General features: G+C 41.5%; 2 protein-coding genes across 11 annotated transcripts in view; one reads left to right on the forward strand and one right to left on the reverse strand.

Moving 5' to 3' along the window:
- Window positions 1–6,228, forward strand: part of PPP2R5A (protein phosphatase 2 regulatory subunit B'alpha) — a 48,771-nt gene extending 42,543 nt beyond the window's left edge. For all 4 annotated transcript variants that reach the window (XM_076334523.1, XM_076334524.1, XM_076334525.1 and 1 more), the window contains 5 exons: window positions 537–587; window positions 1,588–1,707; window positions 1,785–1,912; window positions 4,085–4,186; window positions 4,991–6,228. In XM_076334523.1, coding sequence (XP_076190638.1) covers window positions 537–587; window positions 1,588–1,707; window positions 1,785–1,912; window positions 4,085–4,186; window positions 4,991–5,123 — 534 coding nt within the window. In that variant the 3' untranslated portion in view covers window positions 5,124–6,228. The remainder of the gene's footprint in view (window positions 1–536; window positions 588–1,587; window positions 1,708–1,784; window positions 1,913–4,084; window positions 4,187–4,990) is intronic.
- Window positions 6,229–9,312: 3,084 nt separating this feature from the next.
- The window catches only part of PACC1 (proton activated chloride channel 1), a 95,489-nt gene continuing 91,914 nt past the window's right edge, over window positions 9,313–12,887 (reverse strand). For all 7 annotated transcript variants that reach the window (XM_076334533.1, XM_076334531.1, XM_076334529.1 and 4 more), the window contains 2 exons: window positions 11,364–11,468; window positions 9,313–9,549 (listed from right to left, as the gene is read on the reverse strand). In XM_076334533.1, the coding sequence (XP_076190648.1) occupies window positions 9,388–9,549; window positions 11,364–11,468 (267 nt within the window). In that variant the 3' untranslated portion in view covers window positions 9,313–9,387. The remainder of the gene's footprint in view (window positions 9,550–11,363; window positions 11,469–12,887) is intronic.

The raw sequence follows: 12,887 nt of genomic DNA on the forward strand, positions 1-12,887 counted from the left end.
TGTAAGTTCACATCTCTTTTTAGTTTTTGGCCTTTAACATTTCAAATTCTAGAAGAAAAAAGGAAGTGGTGGAGGCCGTGACTCCTCTGTGTAGCCCTGTTTGTGCAGTCAGCGTATACCGCTTGCTCTCGGGCTTCAGACCTTGACGCCAAGACAGGTGCTCCCCAAAGCATGGATGAGTAGAAGACAAAAAATATTCTGGGAAATCTAGCTACAGGGGAGTTAACATCAAAGCATCACAAAATGAAGTTATCAGCGTCCTATCAATTAATGTATGTACTGGGGTGGGAGGGGAGTGTGAACGGATAATCAAAGACTTGTGAAGTGATAAGGGTCTAAATTATTCTGATAACCTAAACGAGATAAATATTTAAATGAGGCAATGCAGTATTTATTTTCAGTGGAACTACATTTAGCTGTATTCAGTTTTCATTGAACCTCTGGATAAGGAAAAGCAAACTAGTACTTTTTTTTAATCTTATCAGATATGTAATAGAAACTTGTTCTGCTTTAACTTGTTTGTATTTTTAATATAGGTGATCAGAGGACTGCTCAAATTTTGGCCAAAAACTTGCAGTCAGAAAGAGGTTGGTTTTGTCTCTTGTTTCTGGCATCTGCTGTGATGTAAAATACAGTGTGGCAGGTTCACATACCTTACCTCTGCTGTGCTTTTCAAGAGATCTTGCAGAAAACTTGCAGTTCTTGAAGATTCTTGAGGCGCTCACCTCTGTCATGCAACTCAATGCAATTGTTTTGTGTGTCTGTTCTTACTATGGTGTTACTATGTTAAAACTATATTAAAAGTTGCATTCTAATTAAGATATTGTATACAGAAACAATTTTCCAAGGTGCGAAGTATTTTAGTAGATACAGACCAGGTTGGAGGTAGTCATCTGCAGTGTGACGCAGACTTAGCATTTGAGATACCGAGTAAGTGTTTGGTAAAGCATACCTACATTCTTCTTCTGTAGTCTAAAAATAACTTTAAATGGTCTTGGGAAATGCATTTTTTCTGGTTTCTTCTATGTAGTTAAAATGAGTTTAAAAATCAGGAGTTTGATTTATGCCACCAGATCCCACACCCCGACAGCTCTTTAAAAGTGGGGTCCCTTAACACTGTTGTCCCCGTTTGTGTGAGCGGTGTTAAGTTTTTCTGTGCCACCTACCTAGTGTTCTGCTGGTTGTAATTTAAAACAGGAATTAACTATTTATCACTTCAGAAGCTACTTTGGAGATCTCAGATAACGGTAACCTCTGCAGCCATTCTTGAAGAAATAAAATGTTCTAGTGGGTTTTTTTTAACTGTAAAAAAAAACCCGTATTCTGCAGAAGCAGTTCTGTGAAGCGTTCGGAGCAATTATGCAAAAGAAGAAATCCAAGATGAGAGCTGTAACCTGGTAGCTGAAACTGATGATTGACTTCTTTCAGGCTGCAAAAAACCTGTGGATGCCTAATGCATTGTAATTACATACAGCGTTCTTTGCAGGATTCATGGCTAATGTATAAACTGTCTTTTGTTTGTTTCTGTTTACAATGGTGATATAAAACAGTTTCATACTTTTTGATGTATTTCTTTTATACAAACAGGTAATGTTTTTAGGTGAAATTGAAGAAATCTTAGATGTAATAGAACCAACGCAATTCAAAAAAATAGAAGAGCCTTTATTTAAGCAAATATCCAAGTGTGTGTCAAGTTCACATTTTCAGGTAAAAAAAAAAGTATAAAAAAAAAAACTTGTAGTAACTTATTTTGTGGTTGTTGACCCCTAAACGTTGTGTTTCAGGTTGCAGAAAGAGCTTTGTACTTCTGGAATAATGAATATATTCTTAGCCTGATTGAGGAGAACATTGATAAAATTCTACCAATTATGTTTGGCAGTTTATACAAGATCTCCAAAGAACACTGGAATCCGTATGTAATGTTTAACTTTATCTATAGTACCCTAAATAAATTGTCCACTGTTTCAGGTTCGGATCATAAGCTTGTAAATGTGATTTCATTTTTACTTAAATCAGATGAAATCAATGAGATTATGGGTGCTAAAATGGCCGTCACTTTCAGCTGTATCATGCTTTCACTGTTCTGCGTTGTTATGATGGAGAACTGGAATTTACTGAAAAAGTATGAGGAAATGGGATGATGGTCTTGATCCTGTAATCACATTTGATCTTATGTGTGTTAGTTAAAAATGCAAATCACTACTACTTAGGCCAAAACAATTGCCAAGGGATGCTTCTGCTATATATTTATGCTTTGCTGTCCTTTCCTACTTCAGATGAACAAAATTCTGTCGGTGTCTTCATAAGTAGTTATTGCTGCCCGGTGAGGTAAGAAGGGGAAAGATAGCATCAGAGAAAAGCAGTTGCCTACCGCTGTAAAGTATGGTAGGAATGAGAAATGAGCGGCTACTTCATTTTATATTTAGTGCCATTGGTTAAATGTTAGTATTTTTATCTCGTGTTTGAAAGAAGCAGTAATTACATTGAAATACTAAAAAGCAAAGTTTGCTTGTGTCCAGCATCCTGAACTGAGTTGCAAGTCAATTTATAGAATGTAAAGGTCGTACAGGCAAAAGCCAGGGTAGGCAGGATGGAGTTAAATCAGATGTCCTGTTTTAAGCACTTAGAGGCTCTGAAATTATTCTGAATTTATCTAGATGGTGTGTCTATTGCAAATGTATCAGCTGAGACTGAATATAAATTTTGGAGAACTAGTTCTTGGAGCATTAGTAGTACTTGGGACCTCAACAAATTTGAAGGATGTCCCTCTTTCCCTAGCTGCAGGCAGAAGTTGCTCTTTGTGAAGCAAGTGAAAGGCACAGGATAACTGTATACCCTGACGACCAGGAATTTTGAGGAAGAAAGTCTAACCTTTTGGTTTTAATCTGTTTTGGAGGGCAGAGTAATGTGCTTATAGCCATCTAGCTGTCCGGTACAGACTTAACTACTTGCTCAAAATCAAGCTTTTCCTCTCAGAAAACCAAAACCCCGAATAAGCTTTTGTCTTCAAACCACATGAAAGCCAGTGTTCAAAAAAAAAAAAAAGCGTGTAGACAGGCAAGTGTACTGTGCATTTTGAATGAGCACAGGGCCTCTGCTGAATATTTGGGAGATTTCCTAGTGCCACAATGGACAGAGTGTACTGAAAAGGCAAACCTGGTCCTTCGGTTACTTCCTTGGATTTTTCTTTCACTCATTTTTTCAAGGTCACAAGACTGCACGGCACCCCTGCTCTACAGCCTTACAGTCAATACTGCTGTGTGAAGGTGAACTGCTAGTGAGGGGAAAGATGGGGAAGACAGTTTACCTACTTCTTTTGACTAGTGATAAGCTTAATGATAAGCACCTTTTTAATGTTTAATTTCATTGCTGGTTTTGCATTTCTGTGTGTAATTAAGAGTGGGTTTAAAGGAGATAAACACCACAATATTTAAGATAATTTATTGAAATATGAATGCCTTCATAAAAAGAGTAACACCTAACATGGAAATACGGACAGCCATGTAAGCCACAGCCAGTATTGCTCAAGAGTTTAGTTTCTTAAAGAAACTAAGGTACCGGAAACTGTTCTCAGTGCAGTTCTCAAACGGGGCACATGCAGCAAAACTATCTGCTGCCCAGAAACGCTTCTCGTAGAGCTTTTAGTAGCTGTATTAAACCATGCGCCTGTGGTTCCTCTGCCGCATTCTTTTGCCCAGTCCTGAAGCTATTAGCCAGAAGTTTTTTTTCTAGACTGCTGTATTTCCTTACTCAAGTACTACAAAATTGTTGTTAAAACTCAGTTTATTAAACTGGAACATAATCGAATGGCTTTATAGTACAGCCACAGTACCAACAATTATATCCTGTGCAATTACAAGAGCCAGGAATTTAAGGTTAAACAGCCATTTCATAAAAAGTTTAAATACGCATTTCATTAATTTACAGAGGAAATTACAGTAAAGGATTTTGTTTCAGAAACTCACTGACCTTCCAGTAGTATCTTAAATAAGAAGCTCAGAGTCCAAAAAGGAAATTGAACACTTGTTTACTGAAGTTCATTCTGTGTTGAGTGATTCTCATGGTCGTGTTCCTTCTGTTCTAGAACTATTGTGGCACTGGTATATAACGTGCTGAAAACCCTGATGGAAATGAACGGCAAGCTCTTTGATGAACTTACAAGCTCATATAAAGCAGAAAGGCAAAGGTACAGATTTTTCTTCCAAACGCACGTTGATGAATGCGTATCTAGAATGTACCAGCTGAAAAGAAACAAAACTCAACTGCTGTGGCTATGGGGTTCCGTAGTGGAACTGCTCGTCAAATATTTGCCGCTGGGTGTCACTTGAGTAAGAAGCACCCGCGCAGGTGTGTGTCAGCGGTGCGGCGGGAGCTGAAGCCCCGGGGAGGCGGCAGGAAGGCCCGGGCTCCCCGTCCTGCCTGGGCAGGGAGAGCTCGCTCTCCTCTGCGGAAAAACTGGGCTCAGCTGCTGTGAGGGGCCACCTGGTGCTGGCTCTGCTGCTTCAGGGGGTGTTGTCTGAAGAAAGCTGAGCTGGAGAATACTTCATAGCGCAGCTAAAACCTCTCCTACCCTGCTAACCTACGAAGCAGTGCTGTTGGAGTAAGGGAGGCAGGGCGTACATTATCCTGGGCCAGCTGAGACCACATGCCGAGTCTCCTTTCAATAGTTGTGCTTTTCTCCCCAAAGATGCTTAGTCCCTTAATTTGTTTGCATGTGATAAAGAACCTCCTTAGAACTGCAGTCGTCTGTGCAAAACCACACTGTAGCGTTCGTCTTGAGTTTGTTGGAGCGAAGTTACAGTTTTACCACTAACCGTTACCAATTTGTGCGCTCGCTTTTTAACAGGGGAAACTGTAATTGCCTCTAAAAATAGCTTTGGAGAAAAACTTACAAGAGGAATTACTAGATGTAAATCACAGTTGTTCAGTAACTGTCTCCACATTGCACTTAAAAACACATGTAAAGTTGATACTTCGCTCTTTCCTACAGAGAGAAAAAGAAAGAATTGGAGCGTGAAGAGTTGTGGAGAAAGCTAGAGGAGTTAAAGCTTAAGAAGGCTATGGCAGAAAAGCAGAACAGCACTCACAATGTGCTAAATGCACACAATACAAGTGCCAAATAAAAGAAGCGACCACCTCTACTCGGCAGACGTACTTTTTTGTACCCTTTTGAAATATATAAGGATTTGCAAAAGAAACCTCATCAGTATAATAGAAACAGCCAATTTTTTTCTCTGGCAAATGTAAAGATTTGAATTTAAATACAGCAGCTAAGTGATGTCATTACCACAGCATATTGTAAATTTGTCTAATTATTGATATACTGTCACTTCCAACGTTTCATAGAACTGAATTATCATCCTTAATGAGTGACATAATTACGGGAGTGGTGAGAATTATGACTTGAATTTTTGATTGTGTTGCACATAGGTGGTATAGTTTGCTATGTACATTTTTTTTCCTTGTTTTATATGTGCTTTTCACATCGCTGCATACTTTGGTTAAGATTATAGAAAAGGCTTCTAGTTGTGCTGTATTTTCTCAAATAAAACCAAGGTACGTTACCAGTAACTTGAGATACTCAGTATGTGCCCCTTACAGCACTGACAGGAACTCGGATACGGTGCTGTCCTTGAATTCCTGACTGGATTCAGATTTAGATTTATGCAACGCTCACACTAGAATGAAGCAAAGTAGGGAGAGAGTCAGCTTGAACAAGTTGGGGTGGTCCATGCGTCTGACCTGCCGCTTGGCGAGTGCCTCTACCCCATTCGCGCTGCCTCTTGGTCCTGGGCTACTTAAGAGATTTCCTCCTGCTACAGCTGAGGATGGAGCTTCCTCTAGAGAGCCCATCAATGATGCTCCTCATCAGCCCAAGGACTCCCCGCAGAGTAGTGCAGGTCTCCTAGAGACTATCTTGGATGTTTCTGCATTAGTTTTAGCATCTCATAGACTGAAGAATGAGACCAAAATTGGGATTACTTTTTTTTTTAGTAAGGAGGGAAGGATGTCACTAAATAGTTCCTTGTTTTATTTAAAGAAAATGCAGTCTGTTTCTTAAAGGTGGAAAGTTGACAATAGAAGTCTTGTCTGTTTACTTGATCAAGTATTTTTCACATCTTTTATCAGAGTACCATTCCAATCTCTTATTGCAGTTGTGTGGAAAACTTTTGTAATGAAAGATCTTTGGGGAATTGAGCAGCATTCAATAAAGTCTTTATGTTTGTATTTAGTGCTGTATATCACCTCTTTGTGTTTATAAAGACCATGAGAATTAGAATGGCTTTTACGAACAACCTTTTAACTGCAGATGTGTCTGAATAACCTGTGGCTTTTCACCGAGTGGCAGAAGTGTTGGAGGCGCAGGCTGCTGGAGTTTCATTTTTGAGCAGGGTGGAAGGCTTTGTTCTGCTCCGTTCAGTACGGAGCGGGTGGTGGTCGGAACAGCTGAGGCAGGTGTCCTCAGCTTGTTTTACCTATTGCTTGGCTGGGTTACTGACTTTGTTCAAGCAGTTTCCAGGGGGGAAAAAGTCTTTACTACACTGTTTGAGTTGACTTTATTACACTTTCATTGTTACTTCATTTTTTGTCTCTAAGTAGTTGTGTTCCATGGAGGAAACAGGAATAACACTGCCTGAAGTGGCTTACACTTCCAGTAGCTCCGTCTGATCAAAACCAATTAGTTGCTACTCTCTATGTGTCAGTCTTACATAAAAAGACTACATAATCAGCTGACCAAAGTAGACTCTGCCATGGTAAGTGGCTGCCCAAAATTTGGGGGGAAAAAATCCTTTACTTTTCACGGTGCTTTTTGAAGTCCTGAAAGCAGATGTTAAACACTGGGGCCTGCAAGGGTGCGCTTTGCCAGCGCAGGAGGGAGATGACCGTCATGCAGACACAGTTTAGTACTTCAGTGCCTTTTTTCCATCGAAGAATAAAACCCCCAATTTGCGATATAAAATATTTTCAGCTGTCCTACAGGCTAAAGGAAATAAATTACACAGATAGCGGGGAATCTAATGCTTACCTTACAGTGGTACAAAGAACAAATCACTGGTATTTGTAGTTGCTATGAGTTGTTCAAAAATTTACAAATATGGACATCAAGAGTAAGTAATAGAAAAACAACGCTGTAGCTGTAAGAGGCCATTTTGAACAAATTGTGCAACACTTGCTATTAGAGTCGCTCCTATAAATAGGTATGTAAAAGAAAGGTTTCTTAGCTGGGATCAGCTGGCCTGTTCTAGTAACAACATTTCCTTATAAAACAACAAATCTTGATAGCTGAGAGGTAGTGACGGAAGTTGACTACTATGGGAATTTATTTAAAAAAAAAAAAAAGTAGTTCATTAAATACTGCAGAAAGGAGTGCATCCTTTATTTAACCACACCTCCTACTCACCCCAGAGCTGGGGTTAAGTTCTCTTCCAGCTTACCTTCTCTGATGTCATTAGCAAAAAAAGAACAAAAAAATGCAGTAGGATGCAGCAGTACCTGATCAAATTGTTGTTTCTAAATATTTTTTGCTAAATCCAAGAAATAGCTGCTGTAATATCATTTGTTAAAGGAACACTTGGGTGCTGCTTTGACAGCAAGGAGTTAAGAAAGCTCAGTTGTCTCTGTCTTACCTGTAGAACAGGCCCTCAGCAGTATATTTGGGAAAGCAAAGGGCTGTAAGCTGACCAGGGAAGTCAGTGGAATGCTTTCCTACCAGCATAGGCTGTTAGGTAGCAAAATCAACAGGGTTTTTCTTGATACAGATGGTGTAAGTGTGGGTTTACCCCCCCCCCCCCCCCCATTCCCCCCTGAGTTTCTGTCCCAGTCCCCACCACACCAGCACCTAAGGATGAAGTAGCTCTCAAACAGTTTGCTTCAACAGTGCAGTGTTTGGTCTTTGCTACTCCCCTCTAGTTTAACTTCACTCGCTTGCTGTGCACTATGCTAACCCACCTCAGCCAAGGCAGGTACAATATTGGCCCTGCTGGACCGTCACTGCAATGTACTGAACAAAAATTGTTGACTGAACACCACCTGTTCCTGCATCCAAACGTGTTTTCCCCCCAGAATAGCGTGATCATGTTAGCTCAGACTATACCATTCAACCTATGAACCGTTTGAAGCAGCAGCGCAGGCCCTGGGGAAGAGGCAAGAGCGGTAACTGCAAGTGACTGGTAGGCTGTAACCTCCTCCTGCCCTCACCTGTCCAGGGAGAATCCGTATGCTGCCTCCATGCCTGCAGCCAGTGCTGCTCTTTTGCTTTTCTTATTGTTGCTCCCTTGTTTAAGGCTGTGTTTGGTCAATGCAGTGCCTTGATTTGCTCTGGAAATCAGCTGGAAGTAGTATATTTTGTTCCAAAATGCTTGCTCCTTTCCTTGCAACAAAGCCTTCAGAGCAAACACACAGTGGTGAGCTGCTGCCCTGCAGACTCCACAAGTCTGAGTTAGGCATCTAGACTAGTAAGGGACTTACTTACTTACTCACAGGAAAGAAAAAGATTACACCAGCACAGTTAGCAAGCACACATTCTCTGTTATATAGAGAACCACATTTAAATGCCACGCTGATGAAAGACTATTTTTCCCTTCCTTAGCAAAGACTGGGGGCAAGCGGGATGAGCAACAGCCCGAGACAGGCTTTGAAATCGTATCATCGGCTCAGGTGCCCAGGCATTGAGTTGCTTGAGTTTACTTTGACTTGGACAGATCAGGAATAGATTTTTTGTTCTTCACCTTATGCTCTGGCAGTAATACTCCTGCCTGGACTACCTCCTGTAAAGCTCCAGCTGAATCTGAGAGCAGGTAGGTTCAAAGAACGTACACGATATCTTATTTGAAGTATTTTTTTAATATTAAAGTCACTATATTTTAAATCAAAAATGACACTTAATAGAATTCCAGTGTATTTTGTTTTAACGCATACTTTGGAGCGGGGAGGCCAGACTGTTCTGCTGAGTGCTTTACCTTCCACTGAACACAGTCGAGGAAGTGACTGCGTTACGGTGGCAGATGCAGGTCATAGCTCGTGCAGAAGTTAAATGGTCTCCTGTTCCGAGAGGCATTCAAACACTGTCCATTTTTTTTAGAACTTAACCGCTACAGTGTTGACTTTCTGAACATTAGTGAATTCTCCCCTTCCTCCCTGGTCCCCCCAGATATTGAGGTAAGCTTGTTAAATTTGGAATAGAAAAGCATGAGTTTGTTAGACCTGTCCTAGAGTTAGCTCCTTTCTGAAGTTCAAAGGCCAGTTCACTAGGCTGTTCCCCAGCCATCGTTTTTCTGGAAGAAAACATACCTGGCTTGCATCTTTAATTGCTGTATTGCTGATCAAAGTTTATTCCAGTTATTTTCTATCCCTTTTGCTACAAACAGTTAAAAGGCAGTCTTAGCCTCAGCTTATGTGGTTCATTACTTGACGACTCCTCTTCAGATGTCTCTTTCGGATTTTGATCATCCACTTAACACTTAACTTAGCAAAGTCTGCCGCCTTAAACAGAGCCAAAAAGATACCACAGAGAAGAGCAATCATGTTCCAGGGATTTGCTGTGATAATCTGAAAGAGATTAAAAATATTATTCCCCTCACCTGACTCAGCATATATTATACCTATTCAACAACAATTCCATTTTTCAATCCGAAGTGTTTTGCAGCATATTCCTTTACGCTGCAAAGGTGGCCTGTAGTGCCTTCTCCACCCATCTGCCTCGCACCACGGTTTTCTGATTCCTTCCATCAGGAAGAAAACGCACCATACTAGCTGCCAAATTCCTTTTGGACTATTTCAGGATATTGACTTGTTTAAAACTTTAGGGATACAGTTAAACTGCTAATTTTAAGACTATAGCTTAAATTTACTATCTTATTTAAAGATTTACAAAAATAAGCAGTCACGCTAAAGATGATCTTCCAGAAGACAAAGCTAAAAGAAGCAACTACTGGAAAGCTTTCACGAGACAGAATTGTAATGCTAAACCAGCTCCTGACAGCAGCAACTGTTTCTGCAGACCTACAGCAAGTATTTTGTGTTTCTATTTTTAACTACATTTGATTCGAGAGTAGTTAAATTTATTTATAGTTTGCAATTCGCCTCGCACCTCTAGGCACAAGGGTGACTTCTAGGATCCCAGGTGAAGCAAGCAGAGCTAGGCTTAGGCAGCAATCAAGTAGCACACAGCTTTGGGCCTCGCCATGGAGTGTGCAACTCTGACGGTCAGCACGAGCGTAGCATCGCTAGGTCACCACCAGAGCCAGAACATCTTAAACAGGCCTTCCGTATTTGTTAATCCTCCTAAGGGCAGCAGCTCCGGCTGCCAGTGCTTGTGAACTGTGGCCTCTTCAGCAAGAGGAAACAAGCACCCCCGATCCACTGGATCAAGGGCAGCTTTCGGCTCGAAGACGGCAGAGGCGTGAACCCCGCCGGGCAGAGAGTGAGCGAGCGGCGCCAGGAACAGGACTGGGCTCTCGAGGCTGAGGAGGCGCCTGCACTGAGGGGGGTGCCCCGCCCCAGTACAGACACGACAGCAGGAGTGCAGAGGGCCAACTACCCACTCCTGCCCCACGCGGTCTGCATTCACGCTCTGGTTCTGGGCAAGAAAACAAGAACTCCATGGATTTTGCTGGTGGTGGACTTTGGTTGTCAGGTAGGGCCATTTTAAATGCAAAATTTTAAACAGATTGTCTTTGCACACTTTGCCATTCTACGTTTTTCTGGGGAGGGCAAATGTATCTGACCTTCTCCCCTAGAACGCTAGGAAAACAAGATCTAGAGTTCACATGCTTTTAAAGCGCACGTACCCACAGTGTGCACCTGCACACCTTTTAAGCACTCCAGTGACTGACAGTGGTCTTGTCTGGCACAGCATACGCCTCTGGCTGCAGCATATTGAGCTAAATTTTAAAGTGCTTTTCTGCATTTGAATGCAGTACCAAATTCTAGTCTAATAATGGATAAAAAAATACACTAGGCTATTTTTATTATTCTGATTTAAGCCTAGGTTTCTTGCTTGTCAGTTAATAAAGTCATTAAATCGGTTTATCCAAGCACACTTATTTAAGCCAAAAGTTCAGACTTGACCTGAAGCTACACTTTGCACAGGGGACACATGCTTTTTCTTAGCTACATGTACCTCTAGCTGCAAACAGAATGCTGAGTGTCACCAAGCCAAGGGAAGGGCATTGGATGGTCTTGACCTCTGCCGAACATGCATTACTGGATATAAGGAAGAGCCTAGGCGGAAATTTCAGAAGTAACCTCACTCTTCCTCTGGATTTCTGCATGGAGTGAGGTAACAAGAGGCATGCGCACGCACACACACCATGAGCATGTACAGTCAGACAACGATTCAAAAAAGGACTAGTGTTACTCACATCTTGAACAGTCTGTATGAAAGGATCTTTCCATTCGAATACCACAAAAAACAGCTGGTCACTTCTTGGTTTAGTTCTCTGGTCAATATAGTTAACCACACTAGTCTGGAGAGAGGGGAAAAAAAACCCAACCGTGCAGGTTACTTTCTTCAGTGGTGTAGAGAGTCTTCTGTGCAACAGAAAAGGCTTGTAAGAAGGTGAAAGCAGCAGATTGTTTAGGGCCTTCCAGTTCAGCCTTCCTCTACCTGGAACAACAGGCCCCCAAAATATGGAAAGGGCAGTTTCCTCCATCTGTCTCATGTTCATATTCTTCTCCTATTTCTCACTTGGTAAAACTCCGCAATACCATTTTTATGCTGGTAGCCAGGGCCTTTATTTTATTACATAGTTTTTCCCTTTCAAGGGGGGGAAATTTCGTTTACAAAATTCATTTACTGGGAGTAATACAACATTTGGAAAGTTCTCATGAATGAATGCCAAATTACTTTTATTTAGCAGAGAACAACCACATGGTGGTGGCAGGAAGATGCTTTTTTTTTTTTTTGAAAAATCAGTTATAGAATAAGCTAGAAGATGCTAGCAAGTGCAGAATGAAAATGGAAGGGAAAGAAGCCTAGATGTTAACAATTAAAACCATACCTCCCAGTACTGCCCATTAACTAGGTTACCATTCGAAACTAGCACTGACCGGCAGAGAGCTTTAGCACAATTCCACCAGGGTACAGTTTAGGATACCAGATCGATGTTGCAGCCACGTGAAACCATAGTCTTAATACTTTCCTGATTGATTGTGGTTCTTAAGACATCAGGCCTCAGAAAAACATTTATCTTGTCTTGTAACACACCCCCCAGCCCAAGAGGGCAACTACAAGGGGAGCTACATAGTTTGTACACAGGCAATAACAACCCAGTTTGCACTAACCCCCAGCCGCTAGGAGACAATATAAACCGCTCAAGAGCCAGGCAGTTACCTAACAGGAAAGCACACTGGAGTTACAGCTGAACAAGTGATGGAAGCACTTCTCCCTTCTCCAACCCTCAAAGGAGTATTTACATCTTGGTGTGTGCACAAGGGAGTACTGCTCCTCTTCCCACATTAGTTTAATACTGCACTGGAAGTAATGAATCCAGCAGTACTGTAACTTCATTTCAGGATTGTGGCAGGAACTATAGATATGAAGACAGTGATTCAGCAGACATTGTATGAGGGATGACCTACTACAAAAACCTCTGGTCTACCATGGCTTAGTTTCTTTACAAATACTTCAAGATTTCTATCAGTCTTCCCCACACACCCTGCTCTGACCAGATTTTAGCCTGTGAACACGTAGAAGCGGGAGCTAGAACACTGTATGTGTCCATTCAGAGCATATGGAGGCTTCACCACCCCATGTTTTCTGGTCAAACACCTTTGCTGCAGACTTAGCCTACATCACCCCAAGTACGCTCATTCAAGAAAACTGCACACCAGGAAACAAACAGTACATAAAGCTAAATGAAGGCAATGGGAAAGGAAGAAAAGGC

This window comes from Aptenodytes patagonicus, chromosome 3 (genome assembly GCF_965638725.1).
Source record: "Aptenodytes patagonicus chromosome 3, bAptPat1.pri.cur, whole genome shotgun sequence".
NCBI classification, from domain to species: Eukaryota; Metazoa; Chordata; class Aves; order Sphenisciformes; family Spheniscidae; genus Aptenodytes; species Aptenodytes patagonicus.